Source organism: Electrona antarctica (genome assembly GCF_951216825.1).
Source record: "Electrona antarctica genome assembly, chromosome: 1".
Lineage (NCBI taxonomy): Eukaryota > Metazoa > Chordata > Actinopteri > Myctophiformes > Myctophidae > Electrona > Electrona antarctica.
In genome coordinates this window covers 19,549,919-19,575,038 of record NC_136806.1, presented here as the reverse complement: position 1 = coordinate 19,575,038, position 25,120 = coordinate 19,549,919, and the positions used below count along the sequence as shown (strand labels likewise).

At 46.2% G+C, this 25,120-nt stretch overlaps 1 protein-coding gene across 2 annotated transcripts in view; it reads left to right on the top strand.

Moving 5' to 3' along the window:
* Nucleotides 1–25,050, top strand: part of nfkb1 (nuclear factor of kappa light polypeptide gene enhancer in B-cells 1) — a 50,165-nt gene extending 25,115 nt beyond the window's left edge. For both annotated transcript variants that reach the window (XM_079510353.1, XM_079510354.1), the window contains exons 10-24: nt 4,683–4,777; nt 5,133–5,271; nt 6,360–6,515; nt 7,477–7,572; nt 8,940–9,113; nt 9,767–9,908; nt 10,470–10,584; nt 11,226–11,430; nt 14,192–14,361; nt 18,729–18,831; nt 19,026–19,156; nt 20,303–20,372; nt 21,176–21,342; nt 22,022–22,169; nt 22,706–25,050. In XM_079510353.1, coding sequence (XP_079366479.1) covers nt 4,683–4,777; nt 5,133–5,271; nt 6,360–6,515; nt 7,477–7,572; nt 8,940–9,113; nt 9,767–9,908; nt 10,470–10,584; nt 11,226–11,430; nt 14,192–14,361; nt 18,729–18,831; nt 19,026–19,156; nt 20,303–20,372; nt 21,176–21,342; nt 22,022–22,169; nt 22,706–22,788 — 1,994 coding nt within the window. In that variant the 3' untranslated portion in view covers nt 22,789–25,050. The remainder of the gene's footprint in view (nt 1–4,682; nt 4,778–5,132; nt 5,272–6,359; nt 6,516–7,476; nt 7,573–8,939; nt 9,114–9,766; nt 9,909–10,469; nt 10,585–11,225; nt 11,431–14,191; nt 14,362–18,728; nt 18,832–19,025; nt 19,157–20,302; nt 20,373–21,175; nt 21,343–22,021; nt 22,170–22,705) is intronic.
* The last annotated feature ends 70 nt before the right edge of the window (nt 25,051–25,120 follow it).

Below are 25,120 nucleotides of genomic sequence, written 5' to 3'. Positions count from 1 at the left end.
TGCTCCTCCTTGTGAATAGGGGAAGGGCTTTCTTACTGAGACAACATGTAGTCCAGGAAATAAGTGAGCCCAGTGTCCATCATGGAGCCCCCATGGACGCTTTGAAATACTGAAATATCTAAAAACACATATTTCCCACATAAAAACCCCAGGAAAGTGTTTCTTGTCTCCCAATCATCATTAAAATAAGATCTGGTTGCAAAATGGGCGAAGTGGCCCTTTAAATGAAGGAAGTACTTAAAGCAGGCTCATGCCCAGCCGCATGGGAGTTCCCATCTATTATGCAAAGTCTGGATGAGGAAGAGACTTGTTGTCTATTAGTCTTTGTTTGTTATAGTGAACCATATAATGTGAGCTATATGTTTACCTTTCCATTTGGCAAACAATTTTTTTAAATATTTTTGTTCCTTGTTCCTTGTTTATCAAAAGGGTTTAACCCACCCCCATCCACAGGAAATGTATTTTCTCTTTGGGTTTACCTTCCTATTCCATATGTTATAATAACAGTTAGCTGAGACACTCATTGGACCTCATTGACTAAGCTTGGGTACGCACAGATTTTATACTATACTAGCGCAAATATGTGTTTATTTGTATGGTTTTCTTTTGCGCCATGTACACTGAATCTCATGTCTGCTCAGAGACACTTGTACAGTGTCACAAATCATGCGTAGGTAGAATGCCTTATTCCTCATGAAAAATCAATTACAAACCTCAAATAAAATGTTTATGCGCCCAACATTTGTCATAACATATTAATATGTCTGTTAAACGATCTATTGCATATGCATAGGCGGCGGGTGTGTAAGGCTAGGGAAGGCTAAGCCTTCCCAAATATTATGCTGGGTATTTTTCAAAATCTATATAATTATGTGCGCAATCAGCGCGCAACATTATATTACAGCCCCCTGTTGTCCCTGACGATCAGGGACGCTAAGCGCGAGCCTATGGGTAGGCTAAAAAAAAAAAAAAAAACACATCCCAAGTGGCCAATCACATTCTGATCTGGGCGCAAAGCGTCATGCTTCAGTGTGTGATTGGCTACTTGGGACGTCTGTTAACATCCGCTTTGACAGCGCGCTGTTTTTGAAAACGGAAGCAGGAAATAGCAGACAGTTGTTGACATCGTTCATCCATCATTTCAAAACACGCAAAAATCTAAATGAAATATGGATATAAGGTCCTTTTTTTCAAGAAAAGAAAAGAATCCTGGAGAGGCTGTCAGCAATGCAGCTGCTGCAGCAACAGCAAGCCCGGCTGGGCATAATAACACCACAGTCAGCGCCAGTGGAGATGGCGGTAGGGAGGGCGAGGCAGAGCCAGTGGCAGGGCCGTCTACCTGTCTAAGGCGCCCGCTTGTGAGAATCAATGAGCGGGGAGGCGGGGAAGGCACTGCCGAGGGCGGTAATCACCACAGAGCCAGCGGCGGCCCGGTCCAGCACACTGACTTGGCATTGGGAGACAAAGACAGTGGCCCATCTCAGCCAGTCCTGCCTGAATACCCAAAATCATTGTTCGGGAAACAGAGACGTTCATTTTCTGCAGAATATTTTAAAAGGTACAGTTTTTTAGAATACTGCACAAATGCAGATGCTGTGTTCTGTTTCCCGTGCCGACATTTCCAGTCCACCAGTGGGTATAACGATACTGCTTTTGTGAGCAATGGTGTGTGTGATTGGAAAAACATGTCGTTCAAGTTACAGAAACACATTGAATGTGTTTCACATCGGCAGTGTATGGATCAATGGCAATCATATTTAAAATCCAAAGCCACGGGTTCTGTTGCTGCACAGTTAAGCAACTCGCACAGAGAAACTGTTAAGTGCAACAGGGAATATGCCAGCACAATTGTTGAAATGTTGATCTATCTTGGCAAACAAGGGCTTGCGCTTCGAGGGCATGATGAGACACAAAGTTCAGTAAACCGTGGGAACTTTTTAGAGCTTTGCAAATGGTATTCAACACATGACGATGCGTTTTGCACTCGGCTGAATAGCTCATTCAACCTCACCAGTCATGATGCTCAAAATGAGATGATGGAAATCGCAGCTAAAACTGTCAAAAGCCAAATCATTCGCAGTGTTGAGGAAAATGGATTTTACACCATTCTCGTGGATGAAGCGCGTTCCTATAAACAGGAGCAAATGACAGTGTGCGTGCGATACGCGTCAGAGGAGTTGGAAATTAAAGAGCGGTTCCTCGGATTTGTGGATTGTTCTGAAGCGCAAGACGCAAACGCAATTTATGGTCATGTTAAGCACTTTCTGGAGGATTGCGGGCTGTACAGTTTACCCATTGTCGCACAGTGTTATGACGGGGCAGCAGTGATGTCTGGTCATGTTAATGGTGTTCAGAAGAAACTGCGCGAGGATCACCCGTCTGCTATCTACATCCACTGCATGGCCCACAAATTAAACCTGGTTTTGGTTGATGCCTGTAAAGTCAATCGCACAGCAATGGGATTTTTCTGCACCCTTGAAAGTCTGTACACCTTCTTTGCACAGCCAGGCACACATCACGCGTACAAGCAGGCTCAGAAAGAGCTTGGTGTCACCGTGGATCTTACAGCACTGAGCGACACACGATGGGCTTGCAGATGGAGCAACGTGTCAGCTGTAAAAGATGCCATCACAGCCCTGACATCCACTTTGTCTGAACTATCTGTGCCTCCTTATCGTAGGTTTGTGGAAGCATCTGGTCTGCTGCATACTGTGAAAAGCGCAGAGTTTTGCGTCAGTCTGATTATTTTTTATCATTTGCTCAGCACAGTCCATGTCGCACACATTGCACTTCAAAAGAAAGACACAACATTGGCTATGGCTGCAGGTACCCTGGGAACTATGATGAAAACATTTGAAAACATGAGGACCAACAGTGAAAAGTGGGATGACATCTGGAGCGAAATTAAAACATTCGGCGAGTCAGTTGGCGTTTCTATGGAGGCTGAGAGCGAGGGCACGGTGGGCACCGACGAGGAGGATCAGAGGATACGTGCACGCCCCAAGCGCCCTGTTAGACAGCCAGCTGCCCTTGACTGTATGGTCGTCACGAGCACTCTTGGCCAGAGAGAGTACCAAATGGAAAGCACCACAGCAGCAACCACCCAAATCACGATGAAAAATAAATGGGCCAGTCGGCTGTTCTATCCTGTTTTGGACACACTTATGGGCGAGTGCAGAGAAAGATTTTCCGCCCAGTCATTAGCCATTTCTAAAAGTGTTGATGCTGTGGTAAAATGTGACTACAAAGGCGCAGAGAGCCTGATCAGCCAGTATGCAAAATTACTCAACATCAACCCCAAACTCGCACTGACTGAAATGACAATGGTGTCAACACAAACAGAAAACGGATCAACTGAACACATCAGAAGGGAACTTGTGTCTGGACATTACCCCAATTACGAGAAACTTTTTCGTTTGGCTCTGTCATTGCCAGTCGGCACAGCAACATGTGAGCGGTCTTTTTCTGCTATGAGGCGCATCAAGAACTGGCTTAGGACGACAATGCTCCAGGCCAGACTGTCTAATCTCAGTCTGCTTCACATTGAAAGTGACCTCACAGCCAAGCTGCAAGCAGAAGACATTATTGATGCCTATGATGCCAAGACAAAACGTCGCATATTGCTGCATTAAGGTAGGATAATTATCATTAATTTGAACACTTAATTTGCACTATATAAATGTATATATTAAATGAGTGGGGCTCACTGTAGCCTATAGGGGTGTGTCGTGGTGTGTGTAATAAATTAGGACCATGAACAGCAGCACTGTTTGCAGACTTTGCAGTGCAAAACAAATAAAAAGAAGCCTAATTTAAATGAATAGGGAGATCGACAGACAGAAGCTGGTATTGGAAATTAATTACACATAAATTAATTTCACACCGTCACTGTCCCCGCGCCCCCCCCCCCCCCCCCCCCCCCCCCCCCCCCCCCCCCCCCCCATTCTCTCGCCCCATTACAGCAACACAGGCCAAAGGCGAGGGAAAAGAGAGAGACAGACGAAGAGAACGACGCGAGCCGCCCGCGGCCCGCTTTGCAAATTAAATTGACAAAATGACATGCACATATTTTGGTTTTGCCACATAATTCATATCTTCTTAATAAATGTCTTCTTCCCCTTTGATTTTGATGTTGTGGTGTTATTTTCTATATCATTTCTAATATTGCGTTATAATAAAATTATATAACATGGGAATTATATAACATGGCATTGGCATTACTTTGTAATATTTCATGATAGTGGTTGTCTGTGCTAATTCATTGGTAAAAGTATGCTAAATAACTCATTTTTAAACCATCTGGGAAATAAATAAATAAACACAATTCTATAGCCTACCCAAAGGTAAAACGCACCCGCCGCCTATGTGCATATGGGTTTATAGACATGATGCAAATTCAAACCGATTTATTTTTATTTTTCAGTTGACTCATTTAGAGTAAGTCTAATCTGATGCTGATGCAGTCTGAATGAAATCTATGTCCATTCCCAATCCCGATATAGGATACTAGGATATGCCAATTAAAAAGAGTGATCAATATAAGGGATCCATAATAATCTATCTATCGGGTATAGCGTGATAGCAGCATTCCAATATATTTTGGATTATCTTTGAGGCATGCACTTTTATTTGGTATGATTGTTGTTTTGTGCGTGTGTGTGTGCGTGCGTGCGTGCGTGCAGATGACATCCAGGTGCGGTTCTATGAAGAGAATGACTCGGGAGGACTGGCCTGGGAGGCTTTAGGAGACTTCTCCCCTACAGATGTCCACAGGCAGGTTGGTGTCAAGTCCCTACTGATACTGCAGCAGGATTCAATCAGACATTGATTCTTGAGTCTAATATCAAACTTTTGTCGGCATTTTGCCATTGTCCCATCGTTCCTACCACATCTACTGGCATCAAAACAGGAAGCGGCGTGGCTCCACTCATTAAAGTGAACATGAAAACATGTTAACATTTATGCGCTTCTAAAAACTGTTAGAATAATGTGACGCACAGCGCAAGAGAGGAGCACATACCAGGCCATAGGAAAACATTGGTTTTACTGCAGACTCTACCGCCCACGCATTTATAGTGACAACTGACAAGTGATCGTCTCTTTTTTCTTTTTCTTTTTTAAACCTCCATCAGTTTGCTATTGTCTTCAAGACCCCCAAGTACAGAGACCTGAACCTCCAGAAGCCCACCTCTGTCTTTGTTCAACTGAAGAGGAAATCGGACAACGAGACCAGCGATCCCAAACCCTTCACCTACCACCCTCAAATCATAGGTAAGAGTGACATTGTCATACCCACATTAGTAATGTGTGAAATCCTTGAATATGACATATTTTTTTATATATAATTGTGATGGCCTGAGAGGAATTCTAAATAGTGCTAATATCTCCCAATGTTGGCACTCTGAATGTAACTGTAACCTAGCAATATTGACCAACTCACTACGGAGAAAATGTCCCGGTCGGCTCAATTGGTCATGATATCATGACAACCAACCAACAATCAATACAAGGATGGCCGTCATGACCAAGTTAAATCAAAATCAAAGCATGAGATTACCAAGCAAAATAAAAGCAAGGCACGTCTCATATGAATCTTATGGCTAAATGCAGAGGAGAACATCATTTTGAGATGTTGTTTACCGACCGGTATATTCAGTGTTTATTGATAACCTACTGTTGATCAGTAAGCCCAGCCCACTGTGTTGCTGTCCGTGGTGCTGCAATGGCCATCTCTTTCTCTGCCTCTATTTCTCTCTTTCCCTCCGTCTCACTCACTCTCTCATTCTGACTTCATGTATTTTGTTCCCAATGGAAATATTGCGGGAGTCTGCAGAACTAGACGGTACTAAAATGTTGCTGCAAACGGGGAGCGGGCGCCGGGGTGGTCAGAAATGAAAACCATTCGCTGGAACGGGTGGGAATGGTTGTTAAGCCAAAGGGGAGGCACCGGAGCAGCACTAAGAAAACAGTGGCTCTACTCTGGGTCCTCAGGATCAGAGAAAAGAACACCCGCTGATTTAGATTGACCTGACCGCTGACCAGAAGAAAAAAACAGTGACCGAACCTTTGAATTGCATTATCAGGAGTACAGCTCAAAATGTCACAGCAGGGGAAATACTGCCTCTGAGTGGCAACCTCCTTAACTCCTTACATGACTCGTTTCAGGAGGTACGGCATGGAGTCTCTCTGACCATCAAAGTGCTGCCCTTGGATGTACTGTATGTGTCCATGCGTGCATGAATTTGACTACATACCTTTGGCATGTGTGGGTGTAGGGATATTTACATATCACAGTGCACAAATTATTGTGTGTGCGTGCGTGTGTGTGTGTGTGCGTGTGCGTGCGTGCGTGCGTGCAGACAAAGAGGAGGTACAGAGGAAGAGGCAGAAGACATTGCCAAACTTCCAGGACTTCAGTGGCCATGGAGGAGGTGGAGGAGGAGGTGCAGGGCTATACAGAGGAGGTGGTGGAGGAGGTCCGGCCACAGGAGGAGGCCCCGGCTCTGGAGGCGGAGGTACAGTAACACTCACTGTTCCCCAGACACTGGATCGGGACACATTTGTGGGTCGCTGACACATTTCTTTTATGGGTTCCCCTTAGTTTTTTTTTGTTAAAAAAAAAAGAAACATTTTCAGGAATTCAAAACAAATGCAATTATCTTTTTCAGTCATTTCATGAAGAAATCAAAGAAAAATCTAAGAAATTCCATAAATTAGAAAACAAATGTTTAAGAAGTAGTGAAAATACATCCGTTACATCGGCTATTTTCACTAGTTTTGGTCCCGGGCAAACCTCTCATTTCTCTTTTGGGTCACGGGCTAAAAGGTTTGGGAACCACTACGCACATCGTTAGCTAATGCTGTGGTAACTGAGGAATCAATTTACTAGTATAACGTGATGATAATGATCTTTTTTCCTTTTGCACATTTCAATGCAACTCAAAATGGCTTTACGCAAAAAAGAAAGATTATTAAATATAGGAAGATAAAAACAGTAGGCTACATAAAGTAACAAATCAAAGAAAACTCATATCTTGTTAACGTCATCCTTGCCTGATCTACTTACAGGAATATTGTGTTAGATCAGTGTGTCTGACTTTGCAGCGCTTACTTATTGGTTACCTGTTATTTGGGTGATCTACTTTTTAGTTTTTTGTTTCTAGTCATAGGTTGCCCTCGATAAGAGCATCAAATACATTTAAAATGTTTTTACCAAATTTGTTTGGTTGTCGACTTGTCTTATACACTCAAAATACAGTGTAAAACTAAAAAATGAATCACGAATCATCACAATCGTCATTATGATTAGGAACATCATAGTAATGCTTTTTACCTGTGATTTTGAAATATGAGTTACTAGAAGCATTGTAAAATATATATATATTAACCTTCCAAAGTCTTCTGTCCATTGGCCGAGTGTAGATGTGTCCAATCTGCAGCACCTCCAGGTCTAAGGATGTTTTGGTTTGGTTGTAGGTTACTTCCAGGGCTTCAGTGGATACAGCTATCCAGGGGGATACACTACTGGCTACTCAGCTGGGCTGGCGGGCAGTGGGGGCAGCATCAAACATGGTGAGACCAACACGCATCTCCTAGTCGCTCCTAGTGCTGTGCTGTGCTGTGCTGTGCTGTGCTGTGCTGTGCTGTGGTGTGCTGTGCTGTGCTTTGATTGATTGATTGAAAATTTTATTAACAGTTTGCAGAATTACAGTACATTTCAAGCACAAACTCAATACAAATGCTGTTAACTGTGAGTGGACGACCCAATTAAGCATTACACTTGTTTACAACAGGGTCCACCATGTTCAATTCATCAAAACATTTAGAGACGTACAAATAGACACTTCTATATAGACAAAGAACAGTACAGGAATTCATCATAATGGAGGTAAAAAGGGAAAAGAAACATATACAGTGAGGGGAAAAAGGTGGGGGGGGGATTCAGATTTTACGGGGGCCAGTTTCGAATTGCAGCCATCCGTAGGTGCCCTTTGAGAGCGGTTTTGAAGGAGTCAAGGGATTCGCATGTCTTAATGACTGTTGGTTGGGCGTTCCACATTTTGGTGGCATAGGAGCGAAAATAATTTAGTCCCTTGTTTGTGCCGAATCTGGGTTGAACATGATGCTGTGCTGTGCTGTGCTGTTATAGTTATAGTTATAGTTATAGTTTACGTCTGAATCATCAATCTTGGCCAGATATTGATCACTGGTCGTGTGTGCGCTCTCGTGAGCATGTGTGTAGCTCTGTCTGACAAGTAACAACCCTCAAGCTATCTGGTTTCTTTCTCACCATCTGTAACTCTACACATTTTCACAATACACATACTTTAAATATCACTGGACAGGTTACAAAACTAAAACAAATGCTTGCCATCGTCACAAGTAACAGTTTTTGTATTGACTTGTGCTTTCGTTTGAAATGTACCATTGAAATAACATTTTCAATCAATCAATCAAACAAATTGACATTTCTACTCTCTCTACTCTCTAACACTGCCGTTTCATTGTGTGTTGTTATTATTGCCCAATGCCCATGTCCTCAGCCTATCAGAATGCTTGTTACATTCCAAAAATGGCAATTATGCTATGAGGGCAGATATAAATAAAGGCGGATAAACATGACTTAGGCATAATGAATGTGTTGACTTAGGCACTTTCGCCTAATTTGCCCAAGTCAATATTTAATTTCTTCTTTGCTGAAAACCTTCAAATTATGACTTAGGCAATTATGCTATGAGTATGAGCCTATGAAGCAGATTTGGAGAAATGTTCTATAAAATAATTTCCCAACTTTGATTATCATGGAGGTGAAACGGTAACCGTGTTCTGGAAGCATAAACCGCAGACCAATATTATTAGTTTTTTTCGTAATACACTGTCCAGTGCCTGCCAATGATTGTGGCAAGTCCGTCATACAATAATAAGGATGCTTGTTGCAGAGAGCCAGAGCCAGAGCGGTGCAGCCCAGGACGGCGCTGACGACAGTGATCCAGGTGACGACTGGGCTTCAGGGGCCGTGCAGCGTGATCCAGCCCAGTCCCAGGAGAGGCCAGAGGGGGACGGGGCCAATGTGGACCTGGGTCAAGAGGTCAAGGATGGAGAGTGGGATAGAAGTATGATTCCAATGGGTTCATTGGGTTCGGTATACTGTATGTGCACCTCAGTATTGCCTGCACAGGAGATTGGGTACTACTTAGCCCCATGATCTCTGTAGGTCAGTGGTTTTCAACCCTTTTCATATCAAGGCCCATTATTTATTCGGACCACCATTTGACGAGATTTAGCCCTGCAGACCCCAAACTAATTGAATATGTCCATTTCCATGCTGTATTCATGTGGTACCATAGGAGACATAACAGGCAATCGTTGATCAAAATAAGTTAAAGATCTACAGTATAAGGGTTCATTTGGCCCATTATTTAGCTGGGGCCCACCTGGAACCCCCTCAAGGACCACTGGTTGAGAACCACAGCCTATACGTAACCGCGTTGTGTTGACTTTCTGACTGCAAAATGGACACGTCTACACACTCGGCTAAGCAAGGGATACAAAACTTTGACAGGGTTATTTGTCTACTTATACCTTGAGCTGCCTGATTGGCTATTTTCACTAAACATTTTAAACATTTGTTTTGTGCGCGTTTCTTTGTGCTATAGTGTGAGTTAACTGGGTGTAGACCAGCTGGCATTGTGCGCGTTTCTTTGTGCTATAGTGTAAGTTAACTGGGTGTAGACCAGCTGACATTGTGCGCGTTTCTCTCCTGCAGTATGTGATCTGGAGCGGTGTCTGGTGGAGGCCGCGGGCAGACATGCAGAAGCTCTGTTCCAGTACGCGGTCTCAGGAGACCCAGCCTACCTCCTGGTTCCACAGCGCCACCTCATGACCGCTCAGGATGAGGACGGGGACACGTCAGTACACAGCACACACACAGTCACTGTCACAGTGGGAGCCGCATCAATGTAGAGGTCTTCGGGTAAGCCCGAGATCCGAAAATACCTGGGATCCAAACTGACCCGGAGACGGTTCCGGTTCCATCCACAAGAAGTGACTCCCGGGTAGGTTCGGTGCTCGGGTAATCATACCCCAATAATACCCGAGTGGTCCCGGCAATTGGCTGTCAATCGGTCCTCATATTTATTATAATAGCCGGGTATGTTCGGCTCCAGTTCCGACATATCTCTGTGCTTTTCGGGCTCGGAGCTAGAATTCAATAACCGAATTCTATTATTAAAAAAAAATTGCGGGTCTATTTGGGTATGGTCAAATTGGACTCGTGAAGACCTCTACATCAATATTAACATTCAGCCTTTTCTATGCTGTGTATGTGCAGACACTTACCGGTACTTGTTTTTTGTCGGTTTAATTTTCCCCTCAATTTCCTCCTGTCTTCCTTTTGTTTTGTCCATCTTTGTCTTTCTGTATTGTATGTCTGTCTGGCTATTTCTTTACGTGTCCGTCCCCCCATGCAGCGGTCTCCACCTGGGAGTGATCCATAGTCAAGGGGAGGCAGTGAGGAGACTAGCCCAGGTGCTGTGTGCTCTGCCGGGGGAGGACGTGCTCAACATGAGGAACCACCTCTACCAGGTAAGTGCCATTGCATATCACTTAACTCTATCTCTACCGCTAGCTGTTAGAATAAACCCCAGCTCCAGGGGCCAGCATCTCTTGTCACACACACTACGGCAGCATTGGAACACTCACACACTCCTTACCTCTCGTCAGAAGTGTTTACATGGCGCCAGCGTCGCAGTACAAAGGCACAAATTAAATCCGAAATGTGGATGGCAGAAAATCCACCAAGGACAGAGATTTTAGAATCTGAGTTATGGCGGTTTGAAAATCCTCCCTTCCACTGCTCTGCACTGTGAATATATTTCCAATCCCATAGTTGGAACGGCGGGGCGTTGCTATGGGAACCGGACCAATGTTAAAGGCCTCCGTAGGCATCAACCATTATATAGAGTCTACGTTGGGGTACGTATATATACTTGGTACTGTATATGACGCCACCTAGCGCCAACGTACAGTACGTATATATACATACCTGGGGAAAAAAAGAGTTAACAGTGGTTCATATACACATTATCAACAGAATTCTCTGAATTCTGAAAGAAAAACACTCAAATGGAATGAGGTCATCGTTAAATATAGTGTCACCGCAATCGCTTCTCGGGTCTGAAATCGTTTTCTCCTCCTCCTCCTCGCTCCCCTCGTGACTCCTCCAGACTCCGTTGCACCTGGCGGTGATCACTCAACAGAAGGAGGCGGCCGAGGCCCTGCTATTGGCCGGGGCAGACGCCGCTCTGACAGATCGGCGCGGCAACACGGCGCTCCACCTGGCGGCCCAGCAGGAGGAGGGAGGGGCCATGGTGGGCTTCCTGCTGCAGCACAGGCAGGTGGCGGAGCTGCTGGACCAGCCCAACGCAGCAGGTAGGATACTACTGCTACTCGCACGCTGTCTGATGCACACATTGTAGCACTTTGATTTAAATTCACATGTTGTTATTGTTGGATGGGAACCTTATTGTATGTCTAAAGCCAGTCCTTTTTTTATTATTTTGAAGAAAGAAGCGTTAAACAAGAAAAAGTGAACAAGCTCACAACACAATACGTCGCTTTGCAACTGCATGGCAAAACTATTTTTGCAAAACACGTTTCTTATTACTCCTACAGTTTTATTATGCATACATCACACAAATCGGTACACACTATCTCTATTGTCATGTGATCAACACGGATCTGTCCGATTTCCATATTCCATCCCGATGGGCTAAGATTGGCTTCCAAAGTTTGCAGGATTGGAGTGCAATTTACGTGAAATTTGCACACACATTCCCACTAGGCCGAGGAATTAATCCCACCTTTTTCACATTGGCCTATTATAGCGCCACCAGAAGGCCACAATAATCTACCTGACCTGTGCACCGAGGAGCACTTTGTCTAGTCTCTCTCAGCTAAGGTGTCCTTGGTCTGAAAAACGAATATCCCTGCCATAGACGGAACAGAGCAGTGCCAGGACATTTATGAGAGGTTGTCAGTCTATATTATATCCAAGCTGTGAGACAGCATTTATGAGAGGCTGTTTAATGTATAACCTTAGTGAGGAATAATAGGTCAACAGTACACCCCCTCTCCCAAAGCTGTCACCTACTGCACTCATCAACAGTTACATCATCTGTAACTACACTTGAAATCACATCCCATTTGGTACTGCATTATTACAACATGGAAGCATAAACACAAGAATGTTAATAGGCTACCATGACTAATCTCTCAAGAACAGATTCCGAGCACCGCTACTGAATCTGTCAGCAGGGGCATTCAGAACGTGTAAACATTGTTGTTAGTGGGAATGAAAACAAAGGCGCCCTGCCGGAAGAGGAGGGCTGAGGGCGGACCAAAAGGGCCAACATGATCCTGTTATCCACATTCTATTGGGCGGCGCCAAGGGGGCAGGCAGACTTTCCAACGTTGAAGCTCTGGGTCCTAGTGGTAGGAGGAGGGACTACAGGCGGACCTGTGGATTCATGACCGGGAAACCCCGTGCAGCTGGGCTTTAACGTTGAGCGCTCAGTTGCCCTACGTCACTCAGGACCTCAAAGTTGAGGTCCTGGGAGGGACTTCCGGCAGTCTTCCGGGTGCTTCAAAACGCCACTGAGCAACTTCCACTGACATGAATAGCTGGGGGGGCGGAGCTTCGCGCCAGTTCAGTCTCTATTATATATATACTCTATGGGCGGCGCCCCCGAGGCAAAACATTGTACCGTGACATACTGTGTAGAACATTAGACATGATAACTGTGCACCATATTACGTGGGTACAGCAATATTGACTTTCGTCAGTGCCTAATTGTTTACTCAAATAATCAAAGAGGCATTACTTAAGTTTACACACACATCAGTTTGCATTACACGATAGAGGTTTTCTTTTTTTAAAACATGGCTCAATGGTCACATGGTGTTTCCTTAACAATAAATAACCAGCTATCTTTATTGGTTCATATTTCGATAAGCCAAGATTAGCCACCTTGAATCCTGCAGTCACTCGCCATATAATTATTAACATCATGTCCTTGACGGGGTATCCAGGCGTATAAACAAATCCACTCCTGACCTGTGATCTTAAAGGTTTCATGACAATAATTTTAATTTATTTTTATTTTAGGTTTTATAACCTCAATTACACCCAAAAAACTTGAACTTTGAACATTCAGTGGATTTCTGTGGTCTAGAGTTTTCTCTGGGGTTTGGAAGCCTTTTTAGCTGCAATGAAAACAGGTGACATCTTAAAAGTTCAGGTTTTTTTAGTGCAATTGTACGGAGCCAAAAAATAATAATACAAAAATGCTAAAACATTTTTTTAATGTCACAATCCCTTTAACTTATCATAAGTTAAAGGGATTGTGACATTAAAAAAATGTTTTAGCATTTTTTTATTATTATTTTTGGCTCCATACCACTGATTTAGGTTTAGATGGTTTAGATTAATAACACCATTTTCGATGTTATTAATCTAAATCAGTGGTTTTCAACCAGTGGTCCTTGAGGGGTTCCAGGTGGTCCCCAGCTAAATGATGGAGAGTTGCTAACCAAATGGACCGTTACGGTTTCATTTGCTTTCATTGTACGCTCTCAAGAGTTACATTTTTGTTAAACATCTGCATGAGGTCTCCAGCTATGATAGATAGTTAGGAACTAGGAACCAAATGGACCCATTTATTTTGTATTTTATTTATTTGTTTATTTAGACGGGACAGAGCATATTAATGAACAGTACATTTAAAAACAAAATGGAGCGTAAATACACCGGATTTAGCAGAGATGCTATTTTCCACCCGTAGTCCATCCGTAGTCCCCGGACCCCATGGATCTGTAACTCTTGAGTGTACAAATGGAACCAAATCGACCCGTTAGACTCTCAGAGTTAAACTAACAGTGATTTTACAATATACTGTAAATTGTCCGTAGCCTAATGCATATCAACTGGGGGTCCTTGAAAGTAAACGTGTTGAGAATCACTGCTAGAGCCGTACAAATCTTCTCTTATGGGGGTCCCTGGCTTATCTCTTCAAATGGGGGTCCGCGGGCTAATTAGTGTCAATTTGGGGGTCCTTGACATGAAAGATTTTGGGAACCGCTGCACTAACCAACCCCGTCACTCAACCATGCTGTTGCCGTGGGTTACCACCAGGTGAATGTGCGGTGCACCTGGCGGTCCGTGCCAACAGCCTGCGTTCCCTCCGGGAGCTGCTGGAGGGCGGGGCCGACGTGGAGGCGCAGGGCAGGGGCTGTGGCAGGACGGCCCTCCACCTGGCCACAGAGATGGACAACGTGTCGCTGGCCGGCTGCCTGCTGCTGGAGGTACTCTGACCAAATGTTCTCCTTAGATCAGTGGTGCGTTCTCAACCAGTGGTCCTTGAAGGGATTCCAGGTGGTCCCCCGCTAAATGAAGTAGAGTTTGTAACCAAATGGACCCTTATTAGATTTACTTTAACTCTTGAGAGCGTAAAAGGAAACCAAATGGGTTTCATTGTTACGCTCTCAAGAGATACATTATTGTTAGACATCTGCATTACTTACTTTACAAGAAGTCTATATTAGATCATCTAGAAGAATTGTTATTTTGACCAACGTTTGCCTGTTATCTCTCCTAATGGTACCAACAATCAATACAGCATGGAATTGTGGACAAAATCTTATCCAACGATAAGAAAATAGGAGGCTAAATGGAGGCTAAATATCATCAAATGGTGGTCCGTGGCTCAAATGCCGAATGAATAATGAGCCTTAATATGAAAAGGGTTCAAAACCACTGATGAAAGTGGCCTTCGTTAAATGTTCAGAATTGAAATATGTCACTCACTTAACTTTAACACTGGGCGGTTTCATTTTAGCCCAGTCAAATCACACGTTCACGCTGAAATGTGTCTTTGTGGAGAACAACGGACATTCTACTATGTATTTCAATGAGACTTGTCTGTTTACGGTGCAGAAAGGTTCGCCTTGCAAGGCCATACAACAATTTGCGATAGCCAATAACAATTTTATTACAATCAAAAAACGTATGATGATAAATTAGGTACAACTAACTAACTAACTTGGAGCCTCTACAGCGGAGCCCGTTGGTGCCTCTACAGCGGTGCCCGTTGGAGCCTCTACAGCGGTGCCCGTTGGAGCCTCTACAGCGGTGCCCGTTGGAGCCTCTACAGCGGTGCCCGTTGGAGCCTCTACAGCGGTGCCCGTTGGTGCCTCTACAGCGGTGCCCGTTGGAGCCTCTACAGCGGTGCCCGTTGGAGCCTCTACCGCGGTGCCCGTTGGAGCTTCTACAGCGGTGCCCGTTGGAGCCTCTACAGCGGTGCCCGTTGGAGCCTCTACAGCGGTGCCCGTTGGAGCCTCTACAGCGGTGCCCGTTGGAGCCTCTACAGCGGTGCCCGTTGGAGCCTCTACAGCGGTGCCCGTTGGAGCCTCTACAGCGGTGCCCGTTGGTGCCTCTACAGCGGTGCCCGTTGGAGCCTCTACAGCGGTGCCCGTTGGAGCCTCTACCGCGGTGCCCGTTGGAGCCTCTACAGCGGTGCCCGTTGGAGCCTCTACAGCGGTGCCCGTTGGTGCCTCTACAGCGGTGCCCGTTGGAGCCTCTACAGCGGTGCCCGTTGGAGCCTCTACAGCGGTGCCCGTTGGAGCCTCTACAGCGGTGCCCGTTGGAGCCTCTACAGCGGTGCCCGTTGGAGCCTCTACCGCGGTGCCCGTTGGAGCCTCTACAGCGGTGCCCGTTGGAGCCTCTACAGCGGTGCCCGTTGGAGCCTCTACAGCGGTGCCCGTTGGAGCCTCTACAGCGGTGCCCGTTGGAGCCTCTACAGCGGTGCTCGTTGGAGCTTCTACAGCGGTGCCCGTTGGAGCCTCTACAGCGGTGCCCGTTGGAGCCTCTACAGCGGTGCCCGTTGGAGCCTCTACAGCGGAGCCCGTTGGAGCCTCTACAGCGGTGCCCGTTGGTGCCTCTACAGCGGTGCCCGTTGGAGCCTCTACAGCGGTGCCCGTTGGTGCCTCTACAGCGGTGCCCGTTGGAGCCTCTACAGCGGTGCCCGTTGGAGCCTCTACAGCGGTGCCCGTTGGTGCCTCTACAGCGGTGCCCGTTGGAGCCTCTACAGCGGTGCCCGTTGGAGCCTCTACAGCGGTGCCCGTTGGAGCCTCTACAGCGGTGCCCGTTGGTGCCTCTACAGCGGTGCCCGTTGGAGCCTCTACAGCGGTGCCCGTTGGTGCCTCTACAGCGGTGCCCGTTGGAGCCTCTACAGCGGTGCCCGTTGGAGCCTCTACCGCGGTGCCCGTTGGAGCCTCTACAGCGGTGCCCGTTGGTGCCTCTACAGCGGTGCCCGTTGGAGCTTCTACAGCGGTGCCCGTTGGAGCCTCTACAGCGGTGCCCGTTGGAGCCTCTATAGCGGTGCCCGTTGGAGCCTCTACAGCGGTGCCCGTTGGAGCCTCTACAGCGGTGCCCGTTGGAGCCTCTACAGCGGTGCCCGTTGGAGCCTCTACAGCGGTGCCCGTTGGAGCCTCTACAGCGGTGCCCGTTGGTGCCTCTACAGCGGTGCCCGTTGGAGCCTCTACAGCGGTGCCCGTTGGAGCCTCTACAGCGGTGCTCGTTGGAGCCTCTACAGCGGTGCTCGTTGGAGCCTCTACAGCGGTGCCCGTTGGTGCCTCTACAGCGGTGCCCGTTGGTGCCTCTACAGCGGTGCTCGTTGGAGCCTCTACAGCGGTGCTCGTTGGAGCCTCTACAGCGGTGCCCGTTGGTGCCTCTACAGCGGTGCTCGTTGGAGCCTCTACAGCGGTGCCCGTTGGTGCCTCTACAGCGGTGCTCGTTGGAGCCTCTACAGCGGTGCCCGTTGGAGCCTCTACAGCGGTGCCCGTTGGTGCCTCTACAGCGGTGCTCGTTGGAGCCTCTACAGCGGTGCTCGTTGGAGCCTCTACAGCGGTGCCCGTTGGTGCCTCTACAGCGGTGCCCGTTGGAGCCTCTACAGCGGTGCCCGTTGGAGCCTCTACAGCGGTGCCCGTTGGAGCTTCTACAGCGGTACCCGTTGGAGCCTCTACAGCGGTGCCCGTTGGAGCCTCTACAGCGGTGCTCGTTGGAGCCTCTACAGCGGTGCTCGTTGGAGCCTCTACAGCGGTGCCCGTTGGTGCCTCTACAGCGGTGCCCGTTGGTGCCTCTACAGCGGTGCCCGTTGGAGCCTCTACAGCGGTGCCCGTTGGAGCCTCTACAGCGGTGCCCGTTGGAGCCTCTACAGCGGTGCCCGTTGGAGCCTCTACAGCGGTGCCCGTTGGAGCTTCTACAGCGGTACCCGTTGGAGCCTCTACAGCGGTGCCCGTTGGTGCCTCTACAGCGGTGCCCGTTGGTGCCTCTACAGCGGTGCCCGTTGGAGCCTCTACAGCGGTGCCCGTTGGAGCCTCTACAGCGGTGCTCGTTGGAGCCTCTACAGCGGTGCCCGTTGGAGCCTCTACAGCGGTGCCCGTTGGAGCTTCTACAGCGGTACCCGTTGGAGCCTCTACAGCGGTGCCCGTTGGAGCCTCTACAGCGGTGCCCGTTGGAGCCTCTACAGCGGTGCCCGCTGGAGCCTCTACAGCGGTGCTCGTTGGAGCCTCTACAGCGGTGCCCGTTGGAGCCTCTACAGCGGTGCTCGTTGGAGCCTCTACAGCGGTGCTCGTTGGAGCCTCTACAGCGGTGCTCGTTGGAGCCTCTACAGCGGTGCCCGTTGGAGCCTCTACAGCGGTGCCCGTTGGAGCCTCTACAGCGGTGCCTGTTGGAGCCTCTACAGCGGTGCCCGTTGGAGCCTCTACAGCGGTGCCTGTTGGAGCCTCTACAGCGGTGCCCGTTGGAGCCTCTACAGCGGTGCCTGTTGGAGCCTCTACAGCGGTGCCCGTTGGAGCCTCTACAGCGGTGCTCGTTGGAGCCTCTACAGCGGTGCCCGTTGGAGCCTCTACAGCGGTGCCTGTTGGAGCCTCTACAGCGGTGCCCGTTGGAGCCTCTACAGCGGTGCTCGTTGGAGCCTCTACAGCGGTGCCCGTTGGAGCCTCTACAGCGGTGCCCGTTGGAGCCTCTGCAGCGGTGCTCGTTGGAGCCTCTACAGCGGTGCCCGTTGGAGCCTCTACAGCGGTGCCCGTTGGGCACTGGCCTACTTGGAACAATGCCCCCAAGTTGGAAATGAATGCCCCGCCCCCACCCAGATATTATGTCTGTGTCCCTTTTATGCCCATATATGGAGTTCTTTGTCAGGCATGCCCAAATATGGAGTCTATGCAGATGGCCAGGCCAGCTCCATATACTGTATGGACACTGGGCAGAGGCCCTGTCCAGAGCCCGGGCAGAGGCCTTTTTGGGGCGGTTCTGGACAACCGTGGGGTCCAACCGACTCGACACCGGGCACTGCACCCCCTGTGGTGCGGTCGGGTGGAACGCATGTGTCGAATTTGAAGTCGGTGGGGCGAACGGTTCTCGAGTTAACGTGGATTACAGACATATGTACAGAGACTTGGTGAATTTATAGATAGATGGACCACAATGCAAATACACCTCCCAGGGTGTTTTGTGTTATCCTTTTAGCTTTTATTTACTATATTGTTGTACCATTTTCAAACTAAAGATCAAATAAAATCAATCAATCAAACATGCAGCCAGTGAAAAGGAGTACAAGGTTCGGCCATATAACTACTTCATGGCGTGGCTTTGCTTTCTCTCTCCACAGGGTAATGCCAATGTGGACTGCTGTACATTCAACGGCTCCACCCCTCTTCATATAGCTGCAGGGCGGGGCTCGGTTAAACTTACAGCTCTCCTCGTAGCAGCAGGTAAGAAAAAGAGCCGCTTGATCCTTTTCAATTTACAACCTCTTAGGGCCTTCACAGTATTTGATACTATTATATGCAGTATTTTTCACAGTATCAAGTATTGCATATCGCCCCAAACCAGAACCTTCGCGTCTTAGTGCAGTTTAAAGAAATCTCTCCTTTGTGTGTGTTTGTGTGTGCGTGCGTGCGTGCAGGTGCAGATCCTCATAAGGAGAACTTTGAGCCCCTATACTTCAAGGAGGAGGACTGCTGTCAGAGTGATGAAGAGGAGGATGAAGGCTACATCCCGGGGACCACTCCTCTTAACATGGCCGTCACACCTCAGGTGGGCATGTGTGGTTTGTGTGGTACTCGTAGAGTTATAAATAATAGAGGCGGCACCGAAATGCCCCTCCCATCCACTTGCATTGAGTTGCTCACCCAGTGCATTACTCCCTTTTTCACCCCTCTTCCTGGTTGGAAAAGTGGTGGCATGGTGCTCCTCCCATGTTGGGCCTATCTACGTCATAGAATTGCATTCATGAACGAGCACCGCAAGTCGTTTGTGCGTGTGTGTGCGTCACGTACGCACCCATAATGACGTAGATAGGCCCAGTTTGTCTCGAGCTGCAGTACCGACGAGCATGCCCGTTTGGCTTCAATGCTTCCTCTCCGTGGCCGGGCCTCGGTAGACTTCAGACTCCACCGCACCCCATAGCACTGTTCTATCCTTTGATCCCTTCTTGTCACCTTTGTTTACTTGATACTAGGTTACTGTGCAGATATAATGTACTGTCTGTAGCCTTGTCACTTGTTATCCGTTTTTTTGTTTATAGATTTGTGTTCTCTTGACCACACATTAAGAATGTTTTTTAGATAGCATGTTTGTTTTAGACCACTGTTTCTCAAACAGTGGATACATTGTCATGGGCCCATTTTCTTTTCTATATAGTTATGTCTAAATACTGAATCAAGCAACTTAAAAACTGTCTGGAGTGTTCACATAAGCCTGAGTAGATGATAAAATGTATTTTTGAAAGTGAAATATCCCTTTTAATATGGATTATATTATTCTATATTCTATAGGCTATAACTAACCAGCAACAATGAACTGAAATGCACATCAAAAGTGTGATAGGCGTTGTATGAGAGGAGGAGCACTTTGGATATCATGAACACTGTCATGTCATGAGCGCTCGCACGCAGCGTCTATTGACGGCCACATCGTGTCATTAGTAGCCTCGCTGGAACAACGGTAACAGACGTCCTCATGGTTGTGGTGACGATTCGACATCCGGTCGTAAATGACCGGGTTATCAGACACAGACAGGAGGATCGCATGAGCAGCGCTCCTCTCCAAAAAGGTCAACTATTTTCAGCTTAAAGCACTTGGCCGGGGCACTCGGCCATGCATGAAAGACAAGTGTTGGCAGCTCAAATAACACTTTCTGTGGACCCTTGTCCCTTATAGTGTTGTGTTGTCTCTCTTTAGGTGTTGGAGCTTCTCAATGGTAAAGAGTATGAACCAGAACAGCCCGGCAAAGTCTATGTCCCACCTCAAGGTTAGTGTGTATAATCTTTTTTTTTAGCGTTGTGCTATTTGTTTCTTAATGTTCTAGTATTAACACTTCCATGGTTCAATCCTTGTTTTTACCATGTAAAGCATCTTAGAAACCTCGTTTTGGAAAGGTGCTAGTAAAATGCAGACAATGGTCTTTTAGACTAGTATTATACTAGTTTCGAGGAAGCAATCTGATTGGTTGAAATAGCCATCTACTCGTGCTTAAACGAGCATGATGGCACCTAATGAAAACATAGAAATCAGCTGTGCTGATGAGACGGCTCGCAAAGCAGAGCTGGCTGAGTGGCTAGGCTAGCAGGTAGAAGGAAGGCACTGAAGCATCTCAGACAGTTTGAGCCTTTTTTATTCAACAAGGGGGTTGTTGAATAGCAATAAAATGAGTCTGACGTCATTGAGGCGCGGTGGAATCCCCTTGTGCTGTTGTATAATCATAATATTACAGTCGATATATTACACTTCAATGATGCTTGCGGAACTTGGCTAAAGCCTCGTTCCTGACCGCATCACTGGCATGCCAATAATCACGATAAAGCACACCCTCTTGTGTCATATTGCTTAATTATCAAACACGTAGCTATTATTATTAATTATACACTGTATTAAGTAGGAAAACCTTAAATGTATCTTCTTAGAGAATGCAACTTTGTCTACTTTGTCTAGTGTAACTAGAATATTCTAGATATTCTGACAAGATTTTCCTTTTTTTTATAACTTTTACTCTTTCATTATTGTTAAAGCCCTGTGGAAAACATAAATTAATTCCATGTTTTTGCAATTTATTAGGGGACTTGGCCACCTTGGGGCAGGATACAAAGCGAGTGCTATGCCATTCCCTGGAGGGTACAGAGGGGGGATGGGAGAGCCTGGCACACACACTGGGCCTGGGAATCCTCAACAGTGCCTTCAGACTCAGCCCTTCACCCGCAACCACTCTGCTGGACAGTTATGAGGTACACATCCAAATCCTGACAGTTTTCTGAAAAACTCATGTTTCTATATCAGTGGTGCTCAAACTATTTCATGTCAAGGACCCCCAGAATTATCTGTATTTGGCTGCCGACCCCCATCTGAAAATATGTAGTTCCACAGACCCCCCAGAAGCAAAGATTTGAGTTAAAAGCGTTCGCTCTGAAAGAATATATATTTGCACCACATTTTCACGATTTTGAGTGCCGCGCTATGAGCTTGTAGCTCACACACACACACACACACACACACACACACACACACACACACACACATTCATTTACCTTCATAATAATTAGTCCCCACTAATGCTCATTATAACATGGCATATATTTTCCATGAAGTGTTCCCTTGCCTTGTTTAGAGGCAATCACCCCTCACACCCTGTTCTCACAGCAGAACTGAGGAAGAGTGTGCAATGATTCCTTTTTTTAATACATACAGTATGTGTACAGACGGAGATGGCACATAAAGATAAACATTGGTTTTGCACTGGATGGACCCATAATGTTAACTAAATATTCTTCTAGTCATGCTGCACTTGGTGGTATATGACCCCTGCAGCACCTTACAGCTCCCCCTTGACTTCCAGCACACAGAAAACATTAATTCTGTGTCCGGAGGCTGACTGCGTGTGTGCGTGCGTGTGCGCCCGTCCTCTAGGTCTCAGGTGGCACCGTCAGAGACCTGGCGGCAGGCCTGAAGTCGCTAGGAAACTGCACAGCCCTGGCTGTCCTGGAGGAGGCGCTCCATCACATGGAGACAGCAGAGACGTCTCTGCCTCCAACAACAAGCACCACAGAAATGCAAGGTATGAACAACAGACTGGCTTTAATGCAGTGGTTTTCAACCTTTTTCAAGGCCCATTATGTATTCGGCATTTGGGCCACGGACCTCCATTTGATGAGATTTAGCCTCACAGACCGAAAACTAAAGAATATTCTGTTGTCGTTGGATGAGATTTTGTCAAATTCCATGCTATATTGATGTTGGTACCTTAGGAGAGATAACAGGCAAACATTGATCAAAATAATTCTCTAATTGTGTAGACTTCTTGTAAATTAAGTAATGCGGATGTGACCCTTACGGGTCCATTTGGTTTCATTTTACACTCTCAAGAGTTAAAGATCTACAGCATAAGGGTCCATTTGGTTACCAACTTTCCATCATTTAGCTGGGGACCACCTGTAACCCCCTCAAGGACCACCAGTATATGTTTGCATTTACAATAGAGAATGTAAACATAGTGAATATGTAAACTATAGTGAATAGTTCTTAATTTGTCTAAATGCATGAACGCAAACTGGAATCACCAAATGATTCATACTTTTCCACCCATCTCTGTAGTCACTGCTGTGCAGGAGCTGAAGTTGGATGGACGAAACGACAGTGGTGTTTGCGACAGTGGGGTGGAGCTCTCTACAGCATGACCTCCTTCCAAGGTACCCCCGCTCCACCCTTCTCCGGAATCAAGATTTCAGTGTCCATCTCAACACGCAGACGTCATGTACTGTGTCCATACCAACCCCTGGGCTCAATGTATATCTCCCCTCCGAAGACAAGCACTCCTCTGACATAACAGTGACTATTTTTATTGTTTATAGGAGATGATTTTCAGAACTGAATGTTGTTGTTTTTTAACCAGACATACCCCTTATGTGTTCCTTGACTTTACACTGGAGGGAGGCTCGGTTTTACTGTGACTGTTTTAAATGTTCAACTGCACACACCTGAGTCACGGACTGTGGTTATGTTTATTTCATATGCGGCACATGGAAGTGGCAATCAGCCCCTTACGGCTGCTGAGTGTCCCTGTTTTTAGAATGGCACATTCAGTAAGTAATTCAGTCATTATTGTTATTTCTTTTTCATGCACTGTAGACAAAGAAGTGAATTTGAGAGAATCGTTAAATGTATAACGAGTAGGATTTTCCTTAAAAAGCCATGGACATTCTTGGAGTAATGTAAGTGAGTTAATCATTATTCTTGAATGACCTTGCTCACATTACACTGTTAGGAGCTATGTACTGCTTATGAATCTAACTGTGCCAAGTTATTGTTATTTTCTTTACACCATGCACTGGCACTACTACTGCTCTTTACCAAAGCAAAGCAGTTGTATATTAAATAACATCATTTTAAGGTTATACCTGTCCTAGTGTCCTGCAAGACAACTTCAAAACGTTGACATCTTCAGTACCACCTGGTGTAAAGTCATGGATTTCATAAGAGAAACCGTTTCTGGACAGTTTCCAGTCCCCACAAACCTTTTTATATACATTTGTAATTTAAACAAGCTGTGTTTGATGGTGAATTTATGTGATGCAGAAAAGTGTTGATAACTTTTATGTGAAAACAAAACACAGGATGTGGGCTACATTGGTAGAGAATCTTTTATTTTTTGTCATTTTGTAGTAAGGAAAAACATTTTATTATCAAATTAAATTTGCTTCCAATTCAGACAAAGACACCAATAGACCATAGTCACAATCATGGCGGCTATGTTGGCATTTTGCATTGCCAAAGCAGGGTGGCATTTCATGGCAAGGCGGCCGCTGTGCTTATATGGTGAATACATCACCCGTAGGCACGCTTAGCCTAATTTATACTGTCGTATGTGATGCATCATTTTGTTTTTGGCAGCAAGTGACACCTCCATATGCCATAGTAAAAATGTGGCTTTATACCAAAAGTTCTCAAGTCCAGTTGTGGAGACCCAGACTGCCAGTTATTATACCAGGTAGTTGGTGGCACTAACCAGTTGGTCCCAGGTGTAAACTATTCCTGGATTAGGTGGGAGACTATATGAAAACTAAAACCTAACTAGTCTGGGTTCATGCAGTGTGATCCAGTATGAGTGACGACACTAGCGTTGTCTCCCATTGTAATAATGGAATGCGGAAGTGCACATTCTATCTCAGTGGGATATCGCAATGAGATAGAACAAGTGGCGAGATCAAAGCGTGTCGCAACTCTCCTTCTACGGCTCTGGGTTCATGGATCGGAACCAAACCTACAAATAAAACACCTGGGTTTCTAGAGGATGACGGATTAACTTAATAAAATCATTGGATTTACATATCTAACATTGTGTGCCGTACTATATTATGGCACATTACTGAGCTATATTTTTTTTGTACTTTGAGATGGTATAGGATAGCCATGTCCTGTGGAACCCAATGAGAACCTATTTTGGGCTTGTCATTAAAGGCGAATATTCTCAAAAATAGCCTAGTCCTTTAATTTGCTGTTGCTTGGTGAAAATGGCTGATTTACTTACGTTGGCTTTTTTCACCACTTCACACCATGACATGCCTATGTATAAATCAGGCTCAAGTGGTTAAACCCTAGCCTTGTTTGGTGCTTAATGTTCTGTTGCAATTCGTTTGCTCAGTGAGTCTAATGATTATGCAATTCAAATCTTCCCGATTGATAATGTCAAGACATAAGGATGTATGGGATAAACACAGCTCACAAATCAAACCAGTGTGCGGTGGTGTATGTATGAACAACAAACTGCTGTTTAGAGCATTTTGTTCTCAATTCTTGAACCAAAGGTTTGATAGGCACTGCATCACTTTGTATGCATCTTAGGACAGACTATTTATACCTGTACCCTGTGGCTTTGTACAGTAAAGAGTTCAATAATTGGTTTATTGTAATATTTTTAATAAAATGTAATTGTTTTTCTATTTTTGTGTACTGTGGCTTTATTACGCTGTGGTATAGTGCTTTGAACTGGATAAAGGCATCATACAAGCT